Source organism: Fukomys damarensis, unplaced genomic scaffold (assembly GCF_012274545.1).
Source record: "Fukomys damarensis isolate Sample0158 unplaced genomic scaffold, DMR_v1.0_HiC HiC_scaffold_23, whole genome shotgun sequence".
Classification (NCBI taxonomy): domain Eukaryota; kingdom Metazoa; phylum Chordata; class Mammalia; order Rodentia; family Bathyergidae; genus Fukomys; species Fukomys damarensis.
This window is the reverse complement of record NW_022900935.1, coordinates 40800633-40821037: the sequence shown is the minus strand read 5'-3', so window position 1 is coordinate 40821037 and position 20405 is coordinate 40800633. Positions and strand designations below refer to the sequence as shown.

Below are 20405 nucleotides of genomic sequence, written 5' to 3'. Positions count from 1 at the left end.
TCTGTAGCTCAATGGTATAGATCATGTGCATGGATCACCTGCATAGCAGAAGTGAAGCTCTGGGTTCAATCCTCAGCATTAGCGGTGTAAAAAAAAAATGTAGTCATGTAAAGGTAAAAGATCCCAATAATTAATGTAACTGTACTGTATACCTAAAATGTACCAATAAACTCAATGAGGAAAAAAAAATGTAGATCAAAATTACTTCACATATAAAAACTGGGCCAGGCACACTGACACAAGCCTATATATTCCCAGTACTCTGGGAAGCTGAGGCAAGAAAATTGCAAACTCAATTCCAACCTGGACAACTCAGTAAGACCCTGTCTCAAAATAATAAAAAGGGTGGAGCTGTAGTTCAGTCTGAGGGCCCAGGTTTCAATCTCCAGTGTGGGGGACAGAAAATAAATCTTTTTTTCTTCCCCAGTAGCAGGGATCAAACTCAGGACCTTGAACTTGCACAGCAGGCGTGGTGCCACTGAGCTAAATCCCCAACCCTCAGAAAATAAATCTTAAACTGCAAACTAAGAGCTCTGAGACTCCATGAACCTCCTTGTGAAACCTGCAGGAGCAAGGGGATTTTTTTTTTTTTAAAAGGGAAAGAATGGTTAGGGAATTATCCACAGGTATAATTAATTTGTTTTAATACATACACATGTGTCTAAAATTTCTGGCTGCCCATGACAAAATAAGAAAGTAAATTAATTCAAAATGAAAAGGATGAGATTAGAAGCTCAAAACTGTTTAGAGTTTCTTGGCCCTGAACTTTCAGAAAAATCACACTACAAAAGGGACAGCAAAACTTTTAGAGCTTTTGGTGAGAGCAGCCTTCTGTGGCACGCGTGCCATGGGTTCACCCCACTGCCTTACAGTGTGAGTCCCCAGGTACCATGACAACTTCGGGCCTGACCTACTTGAAAGTGGGAGACAGATCATCAGAAAGCTGGAGAGCAGCTCATACAGATGTAGGCGCATGGGCCCCTTCTGATTTTTTGTGCTGTCCCACCCCTTTAATACTTAAGAATTCTCCATTCTAAACCCACAGTAAACCTTCAATTATCTCCAGGTCACGAATTTTGAGTCTCCTCACAGAGCAAATGCTCCAGATCTGTGTGTCACCAACAAAACATTAGCCCTAGGGGGAAAGAAGTGATACAGAAAACAGATCACAACTTGCACAGCATCTGTAGAAGGCTCTGGAGCTTTAACCCCAGCCTCCCACAAATGCCTCAAGTAATCTTTGGACCCAATGAACTCACACAACAGGCTACTGAGTATACAATCAGTGAGTGCTTAGTAATCCTCAACAATCATACCACCAAGAGTGCAGCACACTTTTTGTTTTCTTACTTTTACACCTTTACGGACCCAGCTGAAACTGAATGAGCAGTGTACTAAGAACACAGAGCGGTCCTGTTACCAAGTGTGAAGTGATGGGAGGAGCTCCCACACTCCTACTATGCCAGGTGTGGTTAAGAAAGGTTCCGTACTAGGTCTTGAGGCACTGACCACACCTGTGAAAGGATGATTCAAAGGCTAAGACCCCAGTCTTGGCTGCAAAACTCTTGCAAAGCCAAGGTTCAAACTGAGTCTTCTAACCTCAACCTTGTACTTCATTACATTACTGTATACCACAGTGTTGGCCAAAATTGCTCACCTGGGAATAACACTCAGAAAGCATTCTACTGAAGACCCTAGCTTTAGCAACAGTGGGCACTGATAAGTAAACACAGAAAGAAAGGTAGGAGGGGTGGAACCTGGAAAGATAGGGGTACAGGATAGACACAGCCAATGACTCACAAACAGTAGCAAAGCAATAATCCTCACCTCAAAACATAGTTCTGCAAATATGAAGTTCTTCTGGAAATAGTCTTGGTAGGGAAAAGCTACAAGCTCACAATTAAAAAAAAAAAAAGGCTACAGAGGAACGTTATTTTCCTTTTCATTCACAGTGCCCACAAAGGACAAAGCTCTAGCTTCTTTATGACCCAAATTCAAGCATCAGCTCGAAAGAAAAATTTACACGTCAGTTTCCTCCTGAGTGAACAGCGCTGCCAACCGAGGAATCCATCTAACCCAATCTTTTGCTCTTCGAAAAGAATGGCACTAAGCACTAACATTAACAGCTTTTCCTCTTTTTCTGTTTTTGTCCTCCATGGTTTTTCATCGTATTCATTTGATCCCTTTCATGTGCCTTCAGACTACTTGTGTCTCCCTCAAAACTAAATTTTATTTTTGGTAGTGTGGTATATTTCTATAAAGAAAGAAAAAACTTTTTCTGTGGATAAATTGTGAAAAGAAAAATCAGAACACAAAGTTAAAACTTAATCCTCAAACTCCTCCCTTCACCAATATAGCCCAAATACGCTTAAGTGAAAATAATCTAACTTTGGTGAAGAGAAAGGCATCAATGGAGACCTGGCACTGCCGCTCCATTGTATCCAGGAGGTGATCTGACAGGCAACCCAAGCTGCTTTTGTGGAGAGCACGAAACCATGGAAGGATCACAAGTACGAGCAGCAGATCTGGCAAACGTCAGCACTTAATGCGGTTTTACTGAGCACCTACTAGGTCAAATCATTCCACAACAAAGTGGCCACTTACCATCCAGTGTCTTAAAAAAAAAATCGAACTGTCAGGTCCCAAAGGTGTGCTTTATCTGAAGTTAATTAAAAATCAAATTTCAAATGAAAGCTTTACAAGAGAGCTATCAATTTTTATGAGAACTTTAAAAGAAGGTAGCACAGGAAGAAAAAAACTGATCAGGGATCCTAGTCACACACCAAGTATGCAGAACCTTATTAAGAACTGCCACTGTAACACAGCAGCTGCGGTGGCCAGCACAGGGGCAGCGCCTCACAGTGACGCACCTCTGCAGGCACTGATGGAAGCCTACTCTAAGCTCACGTGGGTCTGCTCCAACTACCTGCAAAAAATGGTTCTGCTAAAAATGCAACACTGAAGCTGGGAGTGGTGGCATACACATATAATCCCAGGACTCTGGGAGGCTGGAGAAGGAGAATCACAAGTTCAATCCCAGCCTGGGCAACTTACTGAGCCCACTCCAAAAAAAAATTTATAAAGCTGGGGATGAAGCCCACTGCAAAGGTCATGGGTTCACTCCGCAGTACAGCAGAATGAATGAATGAGCAAGCCAAACTGAGATGAAAATGACTCTACAGATCTGAACAGCACTAATAAACACACAAATGTATTCATTTTAAGCAATCATGTAGAAACATGCTGAATAGTCAGTTACGTATTTGTTTAACTGGAACTATAAATTCCTTAAAATTATCTTCATCAAACAACAGGACAAGATGGAAAGAGCAAGGAAAAAATAAGTAAGCAAAGCAGAGTGAGGAGCTACATTGTTCCTTCCACCAGTCTTGTCAGCCCAGCAACTTTGCATTGACTTGCCGTGTTCAGCAAGCAGGCTTCTGATTAGAAAGTCACCTCCACTTTGAAGACACAGAAAAGCTGGCCAACCACCACAGGACTCTTCCAACTTTATTTAACAAAACTCTGTCTTCAGGGCAAGGGATTTAGCTCAGTGGCTCTGCTGCCTGCCTCACAAGTGCAAGGTCCTGGATTCTCGGTACCAATTAATCTTTGGACAGTCTGAAAGAAAAGGTTTAAATTCTAAATACTTTAAAAAAAAAAAAAATCAAAGGAGAGCCGGGAGTGGCGGCGCACACCTGTAATCCCAGCACTTGGGAGACTGAAGCAGGAGGATTGCTGTGAGTTCAAGACGACCAGCCTGGGCTACACAGTGAGTTCCAGGTCAGTCTCAACTACACAGTGAGACCTTGTCTCAAACAACAAAACAAAACAACAACAACAAAAAATCAAAGGAGAATATTTCATGACATGAAAATCAGAAAATCACATTGTGTTAGTTACTTTTCTCTCACTGCTGAGAGAAAATACCCAGACACCCAAAGTTAAAGGGGAAAGGGTTTATTTAGCTCACAGTCTGTAGTTGGCTGGCTCCAAAGCAGAGTGGCACATGGCAGAGAGACAACAGTTCAAAGGCAGGCAGAAGGTAGTGAAAGCAACAAGAGAACCTTCACAGCAGTCTTTCCACCCTTTTATCTTATCCAGACTTCCAAGATTAGGGCGGGGCCAAACCAATCAGCGGACTGGTTTAGTAACCACACACCCTTAATCCCAGAATCACACACTCTAGATTAAACCACCTCTGACAAAGCAACCTGTAACCCCGTGAGGCAGGGGTGGAGGGGTGTCAAGACCCAGGCCCTAACATACATATTACCGTCAATTTCTAAAATTTTCTTGGCATACAGCCACCTCACCCATGTACGTGCTACCTATGGTTTCTGCGCTGCGATGGCAGAACTCTAGATGGCTGAGGCAGAGTCACAGGAGATGCTTTTGGCAAAAGGAGTTTGCTGCAACCTGTCCTGTACTCAAAGCTGCCCATAATCTGCACTTTAGCTCTGCCCAGGACGTTTGGGATGCTTTCACCAAACAGTGTGAGCACCCAAAGAGAGAAATCAATGTCGCTCATTGCAGTTAGGCCAACAAAACCCAGTGACTTTTAAAAACCAGCCTTAAAAAAGTAGTTCTTTTACCACATTATTTGTTATTTGTAGATTTTAAGGGTATTGGCTGTTGTGCATCTTATGCCACTTAAGGGGCCCAGTCTACCACATATAAATAAAATGTACTACATGGGCATCTTTCCCTTTAGAGAACACGAAATGCAAAGCAGAGAGTCACAGTCACTTTCTGGCAAAACTACTTAAGCTATTAAGACAAGTTACAATGTTACCTTCTGTCTAAAAATAAAATCTTCAATATATTCTCCCCTGCCAAGAATTTCAGCTAAAAATTTTTCTGATACGTAGAAAACTGAAAGAGTTGACAAATGAAAACCCTAACAAATTCTGCCTGGATTCTCAATTCATGAACATATCACCGTATCTGCATCATCCACTTTTATACAATCTTTTCTGTGCGGATTGTAGAGGTTCCAACTCTTAAAGTAGGCTGCAGACCGCTAGCACCTAAACACTTTGGCAAGCAATACCAGGACATTAACTTTCAAGGAACTAATTATATAGTAGTAGAGGAATTCAATTAGAAGGAAAATTCATTAGAAGGAAAACAGGGAGAGGGAAAGCCAGATAAAAGGAACAGCCAGCAACCTGAAAAATCCCAGTGATACACGCTTACTCCAGTCATGAGAGGAACCAATTAATACACTGCTGTACACTGAGGCCAGGACAGACTGGACTCTGTGATTTCTACACATGAACCCAGAATGCATCTCCAGAGCTTACCTAAGTGCAGCAGCATGGTATGTGTCAACATAATCAGAAATGAAGAGCTCTCTGTTCTTGATAACAGGGTCTGTAATGACAAGTTCTCTTCCAGAGTCTGTGAAAAAAAGAAAAAAAATTTTAAATTAACTAAGAGGAAATTAAGGCTGACTTTCCAAAAGCAGGTAAGAATTTTTGCAAAACTGTTTTTCTTTCCAAATATACCTCCCACTAAAGAAGCACAATAAATAACCAGATCTAGTTAGCACCATAAGTGTGCAAAATGGGGCAAAGGAACAAAAGCACAAATAAGCCGGGCGTGGTGGTGCATGCCTGTAATCCCAGCACTCAGGAGGCTGACACAGGAGGATTGCTGAGAGTTCAAAACCAGCCTGAGCTACATAGAGAGTTCCAGGTCAGTCTCAACTACATGGTGAGACCCTGTCTGAACACCGCCCCCCCTCAAAAGAAAGCATGAATATAAAGAACAGTGTGTGTAGTTTTGGATAAGTGATTATCTTGCTGGGAGTATATTATATCCTTTACCAAGTACCTAAAGTTGCTGAAATGCATTAATAAGCACAAAGTTGCCAGGTCCTGTAGTACACACCTGTGATCCCAATACTCGGGAGGCTGAGGCAGGAGTTACCACCAAGAGATCAAGGCCAGCATGGGCTATAATGAAAGACCCTGTCTCCAAAAAAAAAAAAAAAAAAAAAAAAAAAAAAAAATCTTTTTCCAAAAAATATTTAAAAAAAAAAAAAAAAAAAAAAAAAAAAAAAAAAAAATCCTTTCTTTCCATCAATATTCCAAAATGGAATAAAGCCACACTGATTCAGTTGAAAAACATATGCAAGTTACTGTTTTTAAGGGAGTATCATAATTTAACTGCTTTAACACAAGTTTTTATCATTTCAAATAAGGGTTTTTTTGTTTTATTTTTTTTAAACCTAACAGCACAGGCCATGTGAGAGCATGGGGCAAGCAGCAAGACCTGTAAAGTCTGCCCCAGCCCAGCACCACCACTGAGAGCATGCATGGCCTCCATAGCTGCTACTGAAGCTCTAAACTCAACTCCTCACCCCAAGCTGCAGGGAAAAACCACCTCAAATTCACAGCTGACAGATGTGAACTATTTAGCATGAGGCCTAGCACCTCTCCAGAATCAACCTTTCAAAACTACTATGGAGCTGTACAAAGGTAACCTGCATTTTATGTACATGGCGTATGTGTCAACGCAGTTACCAAGCAGAACTACAAGGCCAGATGGAGAGAAAAAGATCAGATGTCAGGAACTACCCTCCTATTGTTGTGAAGTCAGGTAGCAAGCTGAACTCCAAAACATAATTCAGAAAGCAGTGCTCAAAAACTGAAGTTCATTATCCTCAATACAAGTAATTAAAATCAATAGAGATTACTGAAAAGAAAAAGAAATACAATCCTCTAGGGCTTAGTACATACTTATGTGATGCTAAATGAAAAAGGGAATTGTTCAAAGAACGAAATTACTATTATTTCCAAAGAACACCTGCTTCTGTTTCAAATTTAAGGTAAAGATACTATCAGCATTATTTCAGGTTTAAAATTAAATAAATAAAAAGTAAAATTAAAAAGCTGGGCATTCTGACCCAGCTTCTCAGGAGACTAAAGCAAGAGGAACTCAACTTTCAGACAAGCCTGAGTAGGGTCGGGGATTTAGCTCAGTGGCAGCGCTACCTGCCTCACAAGCGCAACGTCCCAAGTTTGACCCATGATAACAAAAACAAAAACAAAAACAAACAGACAAGCCTGAGCAACTCAGCAAGACCTGTCCAAAAAAACCAAACCAAACAAACAAACAAAGGTGGGAGCTGGGATGCAAGTCAGCATTCCCTATCCTGTGTCCGATCGTCAGTACTGCAGAAAGGAGAGAGGAAAGAGTGGGAGGTAGAGTTGCAGTAACATTCTTCTCCTGGGAACTGAGAGCACGCGTGCCTGCGTGTGTGTGTGTGTGTGTGTGTGTGTGTGTGCGCACGCGTGTGTGCCCAGAGTCTTCACACTGACCAACATCCCCAGGCCTTTTTTAGATAGTGTCTCACTAAGTTGCCAGGTTGGACCCATATTTGACAGATGTGAACTAGCATCTTACTAAGTAAGTTCTTACTTCAGCCTCCTAAGTGTGCTGTAATTACAGCAACGTGCCATCATATCTGGGCAGTAACGTTCTTATTTATAAAAATTTCTTTAAGAGATAATTTATCATAAAGGTATCTCTGCCAGGGATATAGCTCAGTGGCACCACGCCTGCTTGGCAAGGACAAGGTCTTGAGTTCGATCTGGTATTTCCAAAACAAAACAAATAAAAGTTTATCTCTATCTAATGGCCTTTTTTTTTTTTTCATAAAGAACTTTACCAAAACTAAGCTTTACAAGAATGGAATTAGAAGGACATATTTACCATTTTCATTATGCCGATCCTGAACCAAATGCTGATACACAGAATCTGGAACTTCAGACTGACGGTAGTACCATTTGACGTTCATGAGTAGATGGTCCCTCTTACTCTGAAAAGGAAAATCTAACAGCATTAGGAACAGGATTTCAGGGCCCACAAGTGCATATCATACTCATGATCAAAAGCCTCTGTACATAGGTATTTTGGCTGACAGGGCAAAACAGTACCACCAAGACTGCAACAATGGCAGGATCCAATTTTTTCCAAAACCCCAGCCACAGTACCTCTGACCTTACCCATCCACAAGGCTCAAGTTAAAAAACAAGAGATTAATCTTAGAACTGCCATGAGTGCGAGGCCAGCCTGGACTACAGAGTGAGTTCAAGGCCTGCCTGAATTTCACAGCGAGACACTCCATAGCAAGACCTTGTCTCAAAAAGCCAATAGAAAAAGTTATTTATGCAACACTACAAAAAACCTTTAAGCCTTGCTATTAAAAATGAGAACTGGGCCAGGGATTTAACTTAGTGCAAGGACCCAAGTTTGATCTCTGTTCCCCCACTCAAAAAAAAAAAAAAAAAAAATTAGAGCATACTGTCCAACTCATGAAGAGTAACAAGCTAGAAAGAACTTACCCAGCAAGACCTGACATGAAGCCTCCTCCTCTCCCAGGTTAGCCTATCATGCAGCCTATATTAGAGCCTTCCTCCACTGTGCTGCCACAAAACTGTGCAGGTACTGCCATGCACCAAAGTAACAGAGCAGGCTACAGGTAATGATGCTACCTGAATCAGTCTGGGAAAAAAGGACCCAGTCTTATTTACCTTCGGATCAGCACAGAACCACTTGCACATAATTACTGGTTAATAATGAAGGTTTCTAGGTTGATCACTGTCCCATTAATGGCATGTCAGAAAAAGTCAACTTGTACCCAGTTCATCCAAAAATTAAGGGATAAAATACTACCTTCCACTTGAAGGCCATGGAGCCACAGTGTAACCTACACCCTCTGTGCACAGGGTCATGGAACTGCTCAACAGGAAGCGCACTAAGGTCTCCTAGGGCTTCGTGAGATACTTTTCACCCCGGGTGGGGCTTCACAGACCTCCCAAGGGAGAATGCCATATCACTCTTCTTAGCAGCCTCTCCCTTCTCACTACAGGCCCACAGGACTGAAACAAATGGGAGCTAAAATTCAAGAAATGCCTCATGTTCATAAAAGAGATAGCTAAATCTTACAAGTAGGTTAAGAGCCCGAATTAATGAAGGAAAATGCTTCCTGCTTTAGTGAGAGGTCATACATACAGGCTTCACTGAGACTAGGAAGTTGTTAAAAAAAAATTGCTAAAATACTTGCTCTATTAAAAGAACCAGAAAGTCAGTGAAAGAAAACCCTGTCTTAAGTCTTGACAGAACTCAAATTTGCAGAAGGGCTACTCCAAAGTAATTATAAATATCAAAATTCTTGCTCTGCAAGTAACTATGTGGAATAGACGCTCCTCCCAAGATAGCACATCAGCATAGCCTTGACTAAAACAGTCCGCATGTGCAGAGAATAATCCTACATGATGCAGTCTTTAGTACTTATCCATTTTGCACTTTCATACTGCACAAAAAATTATTCTGCACTCCCTATTCTGCATATGAAAACAAACCAATATTAGAAATGTGTAAAATGTTATGTGCAAAATTTAGAATTTAGAGGAAAAAGCAGTTACTCTCAGCAGGGGACTATGGAAAAGATAACAACTGACCAGCACAAATCGGAACGATTTCAGTGGTATTCTTTCTAAGCAAAGGAGGAGACCTAAGACAGAAACAATGTGTAAGACATGGTCTGGGGATTTAGCTCAGTGTTTCCGCCGCCTGCTTTGCAAGCACAAGGTCCCAAGTTCAATCCCCAGTACCCAAAAAAAAGGTAAGAAATATCCAGGCCCACATGGCCATCTGCACATAGCACAGGAAAATACCCAGGGGAGCTATCAAGAGAAACAGGAATCCTGACTCTGGTTGGCCTGCACTGAGCTACAGGACAACTGGAGTCTTTTAACTCATCTGCTAACCAAATACACAAGCAGTAGTACAAAGGCCGGGCATAGAGAGAACAGCTATAGGGCATAGGAGACCAGAGAACTGCCAATCTCAAAACACCTCCTGGGCATAAGCATTATTTTGCCAAGAATTTAGAAGTGTAAAGAGAAAAATATTTCTTCCTCTCTTCCAAAAGCTAGTCGCATCTTTACTAGGAATGATAAAGAACAGGACTAGGATAACATTACACACAATGAAAGTAAACCCCAGGGAAAAGAGCAGAGCCTGTCTCAGTGGTCAGGGATGAACTTTTTTTTATATATAAAACATACTGCCTAATTAACGCAGACTTCCCCCACAGCACTCCTGAGCCAGATAACCCACACATTGTTGAATGTCTAACAGTACCTCAGCTTCCAGCCCCCCAAGTGCCCGTGGCACCCTTCCCCTGGTAGGGATAACCAACAATGCCTCTAAACATTGCCAAATATCCCTTTGAGGACAGAACTGTCCCCCATTGAAAACCACTAACCTAATAGATTTTCAAGTTCTTTTTGTTTTTTTGTGTTTCTTTGGGGAGGGGGGAGTTAGAATGGTAAGAATAAAGCCTGCCTCAAGTGCTACAGGGTGGGGAACACAGACAACTGGAAAGCATACTGGAAAATCTGACACACTTCAAACTGCAATTCCAGTAGCTCCCAGCTACTGGATCCTGCACACTCACTAAGATTCTCCAAGACTTCTCTCTCCTGCAAAACCGCCCTCGAAGAACTACTAAAACGTTTAAAAAGTCAACATCTAAATGAGTGAGTAGGTACTCTGTTAGTGACAATGACTAGCATTTCACAGAGTAATTTCAAACTTGGATTAGAAATCTAAAAGAGTTACTTCTCCACCAAAACATGAAAGGATGAAACTGAGCTCTAACCACCATGATACTAACAGATGCTTCCAGGGTCACATAAAGGAGCTGCTTAACAGAGCACAGAAGAACTCGGACCTGCCAGCAGTCCTAGCAATAATGTCCTCAAGTCTCTGTGAAGCCTCTGTGTGTTTCTGCAACACATTTAAGATGTCTAAAAACCTGAAGCATTACAGAAATGCCTTTTAAGTACAGTGACTGGATTTATACAGTGTCTATTTTTCTGAACCAAACTAGTAACTTAAGTGACCTCAGTTCTTAAGTCATTTCCCAGTCATCTCTGATCTCAATGAACTCATTGATGACACACAAATCGATGCTCTGGTGAGTGTGTCTAGATTTATGGCTTCCACCCTGAAGCTCTACAAAGGCAGCTAAAGGTCTAGTGGACTTCCTAACGCAATACTACACAATAACCAGGGAGGGGCAGCATTGTGTTAAAAAAGACTCTATAATCTTAATTCTACAGACAGAACACAAGGTGGTCAAGGCAAACAGAAGTTTCAAATAAATATAAATGCTACAATGGGCACAGTATTTCTAGATAGGTCATAATTTAAATGAAGATGAAACATTTATAAAAGAAGGCAAATGTCGTATTTCCAAAGGAACTAGACTAAAACTACCTATCTAGACGTGCAACCATTACCTTCACTGGGACACAGAGTTCCCAAGATGATTTCTGTCAATGCTTAGACATTTGCATCTATGTTTCCTCCCCAGCCAAAACCCAGTGGATACAGTGATGCTGTGAGAGAACCTCTCATGTCCTCCCTGCATGTATATCTGGTGGCATTAGTGCCCATCACCATCCTAAAGGTTTACAAATTAAATGTCACCTTCACAGGATGCCAGCGACCATGGCATTAAGCACAGTTACAGGGAGCACCCTCCCAGCTCCAAAAGCCCCCTGGATGTGGGGGTTCCTCAAACACTGTCACAGAAAATCCTCATCCCATACCTACTCTTCACTAGTGAAAGACTTTTGCTCAGAATCACAGAAATCTAAAGCCAGAAATAAACTTAGAGATCATCTGATTCAGCCCAAACCACCTGGGTTTAAGCTGTGGCTTTGCAACTCACTAAGCTACATAGCTTTAGGCAAAGTACTTTTGAGCCTCAATTCTCCCACATATTAAATGTGGAAAAATAATGGTCCTTCCTTCACTAGGTAGGAATGAATAAATAAAATTGAGTGCATTAGTGCTCAAGAAATGTTGCATATTACTATCACTACTTTATACATAAAGCCAAAAATAGTAAGAAGTCACAATTTTCACTCTTCCTGGATTCAAGACTGTGGTGGAATAGTAACAGTAATATAAAAATAAGCTATGTAAGAAACTAAGAAGAGAGGCAAACCTATCAAATGCTCCAACAAATATGCCTCATTATTTACTAGTGATGTAATTAAACAATGCCACTGAAGTCAGAGTATTTATAATTTACAAGTTAAGGAAACTACACTGTCCTACTCAGAGGACACAAAATTTATCTCTCTCCTCTATTTAGATCTAGAAAACAAACTCCTGGGGTGGGGGTGATTTCCATAGCACTTCTGCAAAGTCAGAACTGAAGTTAAACATACTCAACTGTGAATAACTGACAAGCATAGAGCAGGATTACACAGACCAGGAAGGAAGGTGAAGGAGACAGGAAAGGCCAGCAGCAGCCAACAGGAGGCTGCTGCTCAAGGACAAGGGTGCTCGTTCATTTTATCAGCGTTCCACGGCTCAACTTGCCCCCTTCCTCCCAAAGACAGAAATCAGGTCTACACTGAGAAATAAATTTGCATTCCTGGAGATCTCTGATGATTATCAATAGTGTCTTCACTGATTTAAACACCCCATCAGGGTACTTCCCAGGACCAGTCTTCGTATCCTTGGGAAAATGTTTTACTTTAACATGCAATGGTGGTAGTGGCGGTGGCAGTGGCTGGCGGTGGCAGTGGCTGGTGGTGGCAGTGGTGGTGGAAGAGGCAGAGAAACCAAGAGGAGTTCCTGAAACAGGACAGCCACAGATTCCTGTACACAACACTGAGACACGCTGCAAGCCCTGTGGGGGACACAGCAATTCTAACCCTGCTTTGGGCCATCACTCACGCTGCAGCTCCTGCCAGGCCCCCTCCAGCCTCCAAAGCCCTCCACAACAGGGCATGACTAGCCCTCCAGTGCTGTTGTCAGATGGACAGAGCTATCAAGGATGACTTCAGACCAAATAAATGATTTTGTCAAGCAAAAATGATCAGCTAGGGATAATAGGAGAACTTCCTTTAAAACTGTAATTAATTAGGAATTCCAAATTCTAATAATGTAAAGCCTGGTATGAAAGTCAGATGAAATTGAACCAAAAGTTTTGCTTTATAAATCAATATGGGCAGATTGTTAAGATAACTTCTGAAGAAACTTTTCATGTGTTCTCACAGCTTATCAATAGGAAGGTTGATAGCTGCATGAATATTAGGGATTTACCACAGGACTAAGAAATGTGAGCAAAGAGCATGTGCCTGTAATACGAGCATCGTGAGAAGGCGGCTGAGGTCAGAGGTCACAGGTTCAGGTCTCACTGGCGAGTTAGTGAGATTTGGTCTCAAAAGAAAAATGGTTGATGATATAGCTCAATGGGAAGGCTGGCCCTGGGTGTTCAATCTCCTGTACCACAAAAGAAAGAAAAAGTGTGTGTGTGTGTGCATAAAATTTCAAATGAGTTATGACACTCAGCACAGGGTGCTCTCACGTAAGCTGCACCCTGCTTTAAAGGCTTTTCAAGAAGTAATTCCCCAAATTGCCTATTTTGTTGCTTCAAAATGTTTTCAGATATATTCTAATTTGTTTCATTTACACTACTAGTTTCTGTAGTTTACTGAAAAGAAATTGTTGCCATTAGTTTTTCTTTGTAAGAGAAAATCTTGTTTCTGAGTAACTTCTTTGAAGATAATGTACACAATGTATTAACTATTGTTAAGCTCTTATTTTGTTATAAAATGTTTATTTTTTGAAAAAAAAAACAAAAACAAAAAAGGAGGCATTTCTGAGCCTGCTTGCACCAACAGGTCATTGCCATTAGGGTATCACCCATATCAGGGAAGTTTTCCATGAGGCTAGATGATCGGATTTACCTAACTCTGTGGATAAGCACAGCTGAGGAGCAACAACAATGAAAACACACCCAACAATCTCACTATTGGCTATTATCCAAAAAGTCATAAAACTAAATTTTTAAAAATATGTCTGAACTACCACTGCAGCACTGCCCATAATAGCCAAGAAACAGAATCCACTAATGGATGCACCAACCAATGAATGGATACAGAAAAAACAACCCCCATCCACACACACACAAATACCATTCAGCCTCAAAACAGGAAGGAGATTCTGTCCTTTGCGACAACATGGACAGAACTGGAGAATGCCACACAAGTAAAATATGTCAAGCACAGAAAGACAAATATCACGTTCTCATTATATGTAGAATCAAAGACAATCAGACTCATAGTAAGAGAGTCGAATGGTGGTTACAGCACCTGAAGGACAATCTCAGGAAGACAAAGGTGGGACTGGGGTTAGGGGAGAGATCTACTGCGCAGCTGATGAACACAGGAAATTACACTGTATTATATACATTTCAAAATTGCCAAGACTAACTTTCAAGTGTTTTGACCACAAAAACTATTTGAGTGCTGGATTTGTTAATTTGTTTGACTTAGTTATTCTGCTTTATATCCGTTAGTCCTAACATCACCACACACCTCATAAATATGTACAAGTATATAAACTGTAATTTACATAAAACAATTTTTTTTTTAATGGAACCAGGTAGGAAGCATCCTGTAATACTTCAAGCTGTTGCTCTAACGCTAGCATAACATGCTAGGAACTTGACACTTTATGTATCTTTATACTGTCTATACGCTTGATAGCCATTCTAGCTCAAAAGGCCATGAAACTGACGTAGGAGACCTAAGTGTCACCCGGGTTCAAGGCATCAAGGCCCCTGTAACACAGGGTTCTGCTCTAACATGGTGCACAGACATCAGGGAGAAATGCTGGGATACTACCTGGGTCTCTTCTCAAAGGAAAGAAAGGCATTTGAATATACCCTACAAATACCCTACTTTTAAGGAATAAAAGCTGCCTGTGTACTAACAGGAATCAAATTACAGTGAGTAAATATCCCACTTGCCAATAAACCTAGTTGAGTAAGAGAGGAGAAAATCAGTAGGAACACTGAAAAACTACATTTTCCTGTCTTATGTAAATCAGTCTGTCTTGTATTAAATGTCTTCATTATTTTTCTTCTTTCTGCCTTAAACAAAATAGAGACTGTAACCTTTAATACCTGTTAGCCTATTTATAACTGTCCGTCTACATCCATTTTTCTCACACAAACATGCCCTGATAGCTTATCTCAGTGCACAGGGCAGGCAACAAAGGGCCAGTGGCTGCTGGAGAGGAGACGGCACAGTTAATCCCAGATGATCAATCAGTGTATTCAGGCAAGCTTGAGCTGAGCTTGGGAAATGCTGCTTTTTAAAAGAAAGAAAATCAAGACATTTGACCAGAGCCATAATCCATTCTAAAATAAGATAATTTTTGTCAGGAAGATTTTCCATCATATTCAAGCATCAATATCAATATATATAAATGTTCATGTCTTTTGCAGTAAGATATTTTTCTTTAAAATCTTTTGTCTATCTTCTATGTTCTCCCCCGAAACAAGTTTTAACTCACACAATAAAATTAACTCATTTACACAACTGTAATTACTTTTGAGAAATATTTGCAAATTGTGTAGCTACAAGCAGGACGAGACACTACCATGACCACAGAAAGACGTCTCTAGGGACCCACACAGCTCCACAGCAGGCGCTTGTACAGCAGGCTCACCCTTCTTCCATCTTACCTGGGATTATAGGCATCTGCCACCGCACCTGATTTTTTTCTTTTGCTCTGGGGGGCGGGAGGTGCTGGGCATCAAACCCAGGCCTACCCTTATTCTTCTGAGCTACATTTCCAGTTATTCATGCATTCATTTATTTGGGTGGGGTTTTTTTTCTCCCATTTATTTGTATTTGAGACAGGGTTTCTCATTAAGATGCCTAGGCTGGCCTCAAACTTAGGATACTTCTGCTTCAGTGACCCAGGAATACAGGCATGCACCACCACGCCCAGTTTGTCAGTCATTAAGGAGCAAAATCTGGTTTTGTTAATGTTTTTAACGTATTTTCTTTACTAGTCCATTAATCTGAACTCTTAGTGGGAAGGGTAGAGGAAATGAAATAAAGGAAAAGAAAAAAAATATGACAAAATGAAAAAATGGAAATAAAGTATTTATAAATAGGAAAGGGAGGAAGGGGTGAAAGGAGGGAAGGGGTAAGGGGAAAAAATGAGAACCAAGACCTGTCATGTAAAGGTAGAAGATCCCAATGATGAATGTAACTGTGCCATATACCTAAAATGTACCAATAAACTAAAAAAAAAAAAAAAAATCTGAATTCTTACCTTAACTATTCCCTTGCTTCTCTTTGAGTATATATTCCTATTAAAATCTCTTAATGTACATAAACTATTAATTTTTTTTCTCTTGCAAACAGAATCTCACTGAGTAGCCCAGGCTGACCTCGCACTTGTGACAATCTGCCTGCCTCAGCCTCTCAAGTGCTGAGATTGCAGAAGTGCACTGCCATGGCCAGCTGCTGATTCTTGAGTCAGAATACATTGTTTTCATTATTTTAATATGTATATGAAATTTTATACTTATATATATGTATTTTCATATGTATAAGGCTAAAGTTAACTTCTTAGCAAGGCTTTGAATAAATCACATAATTATAATGTACTGTATATTTTATTAATTACTCTAAAATAGCTTCTAATTTTGCACTGGGATCTCTTATTTGATTCAGACTACTTAGGGTCATATCACTTCACTCCATATCTTTATGGATGTTCCATAAATCTCTTTCCTTTTGACTTCTAGCTTAATATATTTGTGGTCAGAGAACATAATCTGCATAATTTAATGATCTAACACACATTGAGACTGTGATCTAATAGATAGGTATTTCTGGTAAATATCTCACATGCACCCGAGAAAATGTACACTTCAGCAGTTGTTCGGTACACTCTATTGTTTATAACTAGTTCAAACTGTACTGTGTTATTCAATAATCTATATCCTTACTGATATAGCATCTATTTGCTTACTCAATCAGTGAAGGAGATGTGTTGAAATCTTTCCAAATATTCATCAATAGTAGAATTAGGATGCTATGTAATATAGTCCCATAACACAGTATTATACAACAATGAAAGCAAGAGATGCAGTATATGAAGACACAGATGAACTTCACAAACACATGCTAAGCTTAAAAATTAAACCCAAGCAATACACGCTGTGTAATTCCCTTTGTATATACAATTCAAAACCAGGCAGAATTAGTAGCAGAGGTCATGAGTGTGACCTACATCTTACTTCTTGCTAAAAGTGGAAGGCAGATGAGTAAGTTCCTACATGAAAATTCACAGAGCTATATATTTACAATTTATATTCTTCCCAATGTTTATTCTACTCCAACAAAATTTAAAACACTTATAAACCTGAAACTGACATACACCACACACACAAAGGTATTTATAGAAAGATACAAGAAACAATGGCTGCCTCTGAGAAGGAAAAGCATGGAGTAACTTGTGGTGGCACAAAATAAGAAAGTGTTCAAACACAAAAGGAACATGTAAAACACATCCAGAAAGTGGCATGAAAGGACTCCCGCTGGCCAAATCTGGGACAATTTGAGAATTGATATATTATGATAGCAATAGATTATTGACTTCAAATAAATAAGAAATCATGTGTGTGTTCATGCTGACTTAAGAAATGAATAATCTGAACAGCTCCTAAGGAACAGGATATTTTCAACACAACACCTTTCCATAACATGTTCACTAAACATGAAAGATAAAAAGTGATTTCGTAGTGGAGAGACACGGCGGGCTGAGGGTGTAAGGTAATCAATCAGTCAGCGAACCTGCTATCAAGAAAGAAACCAACTGCAATGGTGCCCGCCTGGACAACTTAGCAAGACTATCTCAAAACACAGAAAGGGCCAGAGCTGGAGCTCATTGGTAATGTGCCCTTATATGAATTAGTGTGAATAAAGCATGTTTGCACATACACAGAACTGCCTAAGTTTACTCACCACAGTAGCTTAACACCGATTAACAGGGAACTGACTAAGTCACAAAACATCTATAAATGGAACATCATGTAGGTGAGTTTTTTTGCAAAGAGGAGGAAGTTGGGAGGAAGACAAGACAATTTTCTATATACTGGAGAGGATACAGCATACATTCCTAGGTGCCAGCTGCAGAAGGAACTTCTTATCTGCTGACTCTAAATACAAACAATGACAACCTGTTTGCTAAGAAAAAACAATGTGAGCAAAAAGAAGTCTAAGGACAGTGTCTGACTTGTCAGTAAACATTTTTTAATATTTTTATCTGAGCCCTGAACGGTATTTTTTTTTAAATCACGTGCTGCTGTATTTTTCACGAGCCTTTGGTATATCTCTCCCACCTCTTTTTTCCCATTCCAGTATGTTTATGCTTGTTTCTTTTTTATACAGCTCACCTTCTAGAGGATGACAGATTAAGTGTCCAATAGGGTTAGAACTTGCATCCATCACAGTGACACAGTAAAACTCAACAGGAACCAGTCTATATAATTATTGCTGTCTGTGCCAACAGGCTGGTGAATCTTTTACATGTAAAACTTCTTTTTTAAAAATTCTAAAAATATAAAGCAGTTACACATGTTCTCAGCTGCTTATAGAACACAGTCACATACTCTTTTGCCCCCTCACCCACCCCATTTAAGTCTTACCATTCATACACGGACCACTTACTTCAAAAACCCACACCACTGAGTGCCACTCAGCCATAAAGAACAAAAAGCTAGAGTCATTTATTAGAAAACAGATGCATACTGAGGCCATAGTCTTAAGTGAAATAAATAGGATACCCGTGTATATACACCAAATAGTTTCTCCAGTATGAAAAACTAGAAGTGTAAACAAGGTTCAAATTGTGTAACTGATAATGTGAAATAGGAAGAAAAGGGCTAAAGGAGTGGATGAAGTGGGAAGAGTAGAGAAAAGGAAAGAAAGGAAAAGAAAAAATATGAAAAAAGGAGAAAATGGAAACAAAGTTTTTGTACATAGGGAAGGGAGGAGGAGGTGAAGGGAGAGCAGGGGCACAGGGGAAAAAAAATAAGAACTTTGATGCATTATGTAAAGGTACAAGATCCTAATGATGAATGAAATTGTACTGTATATCTAAAAAGTACCAATAAACTCAATGAAAACAATAAATGCAGATGTTTTTTAAAGTCCACATCCTATACTACAAACAGACACTACAAAAAATAAATTAATGAATTAAAAATGAACAAAACTTTTTTCAAATCCTCAGTGTTTCTGAATGTAAAGGGGCATAGAGCCTTTAACACGAAATCTAAAGTCTCTCAGTGAACACTGGACATGCTATTCAATGCAGCAAGATGGTATCTGCCAGCAGGGTCATGCAGGTAGTTAAGCCACACACACCACTAATGAGGTTCCTGACAAAAGAGACAACCATAAACCCAGTGAATCAGAAGTTTTAAAATCAACAGGGATCCCAACTCACTCTTCTGTAGTTTCACAAGATTCTAAGGGAAGTAAATCACTAGAGTTACTGATGCATCCAGGTCCACCAGAAACCACAGAAATACTAAAAATGCTACCTCAGAAGCACAGAAGGAAACTTGTATCTCAGGAGGAAATGGAGTTTAGCCAATTTGGAGGTCCAGAATAATGGTGGTGGCTGCTGTTCATCATCAAACAAAAGAATTACCTTTACAAAAAAGGACTTTCAAAATGACATATGAAAAGTTGAATACTGTACCACCTTTAATAAATCTTCTGCAAAAAGAAATAAAGAAAATTTAGATGGATACATGTATCTTCTATTGTGTACCTTGTTCAGCTTCTCCACAGCTTACTTGATTGTTTATATACTTTATACTTCTTAAAGTATACATTTGAAAATGCTAGCCTATTAATTTACTCCTGATTTTCAGGTAATACCAGCGACAAACTTGGAAAGGAACACAATTTATAGTAAATTATAGATTTCCTATGCTCTCACTTTCTGACTATTTAGAAATAGGAAAAAAACTTACTAGATAGAAATGCTGCATTAAAGAAGTTAGATGAGGAACAGTAAAATAACTACATTATCCTTAATTCTGTAGCGTTTTTTCATTCAAGCTTGTTGGAGTAAACAGGCTCAATAAGCACACCCTGAGCTGGGGATTTAGCTCAGTGGTTCTGGCGCCTGCCTCACAAGCACAAGAGCCTGAGTTCAATCCCCGGTACCCCCCCCAAAAAAAAAGCACACCCTATTGTAAATGTTAAGTGTATAACCAATGGCTGAGATTAAGACCTGGAAGACAATTCAAAAGATGTATTTGTAACCTATATTGGGATGGGGGCACAGTATAAAATGGAAAATAAGAGATCAAAATGAATATAGATAGGATTTCACTGGAAATCGCAGTTTTTGTTTGGGGGATAGTGAAGTCTTGTTCTTTGGTTTCTTTTATTAAAATAAATAAATAAATAAAATAAGCCTGAGATGAAATGACATACATAGTATCAAATCCTATTCATACTGTTACGTACCAATGCGAC

The 20405-nt window shown here is 39.9% G+C and overlaps 1 protein-coding gene and 1 pseudogene across 1 annotated transcript in view; one reads left to right on the top strand and one right to left on the bottom strand.

Moving 5' to 3' along the window:
- Window positions 1–20405, bottom strand: part of Rere (arginine-glutamic acid dipeptide repeats) — a 268548-nt gene that overhangs the window by 146599 nt on the left and 101544 nt on the right. The window contains exons 5-6 of the mRNA XM_019206904.1: window positions 7723–7828; window positions 5307–5403 (exon numbers count right to left, since the gene is read on the bottom strand). Of these exons, the coding sequence (XP_019062449.1) occupies window positions 5307–5403; window positions 7723–7828 (203 nt within the window). The remainder of the gene's footprint in view (window positions 1–5306; window positions 5404–7722; window positions 7829–20405) is intronic.
- LOC104859341 lies at window positions 14064–19527 on the top strand (annotated as a pseudogene).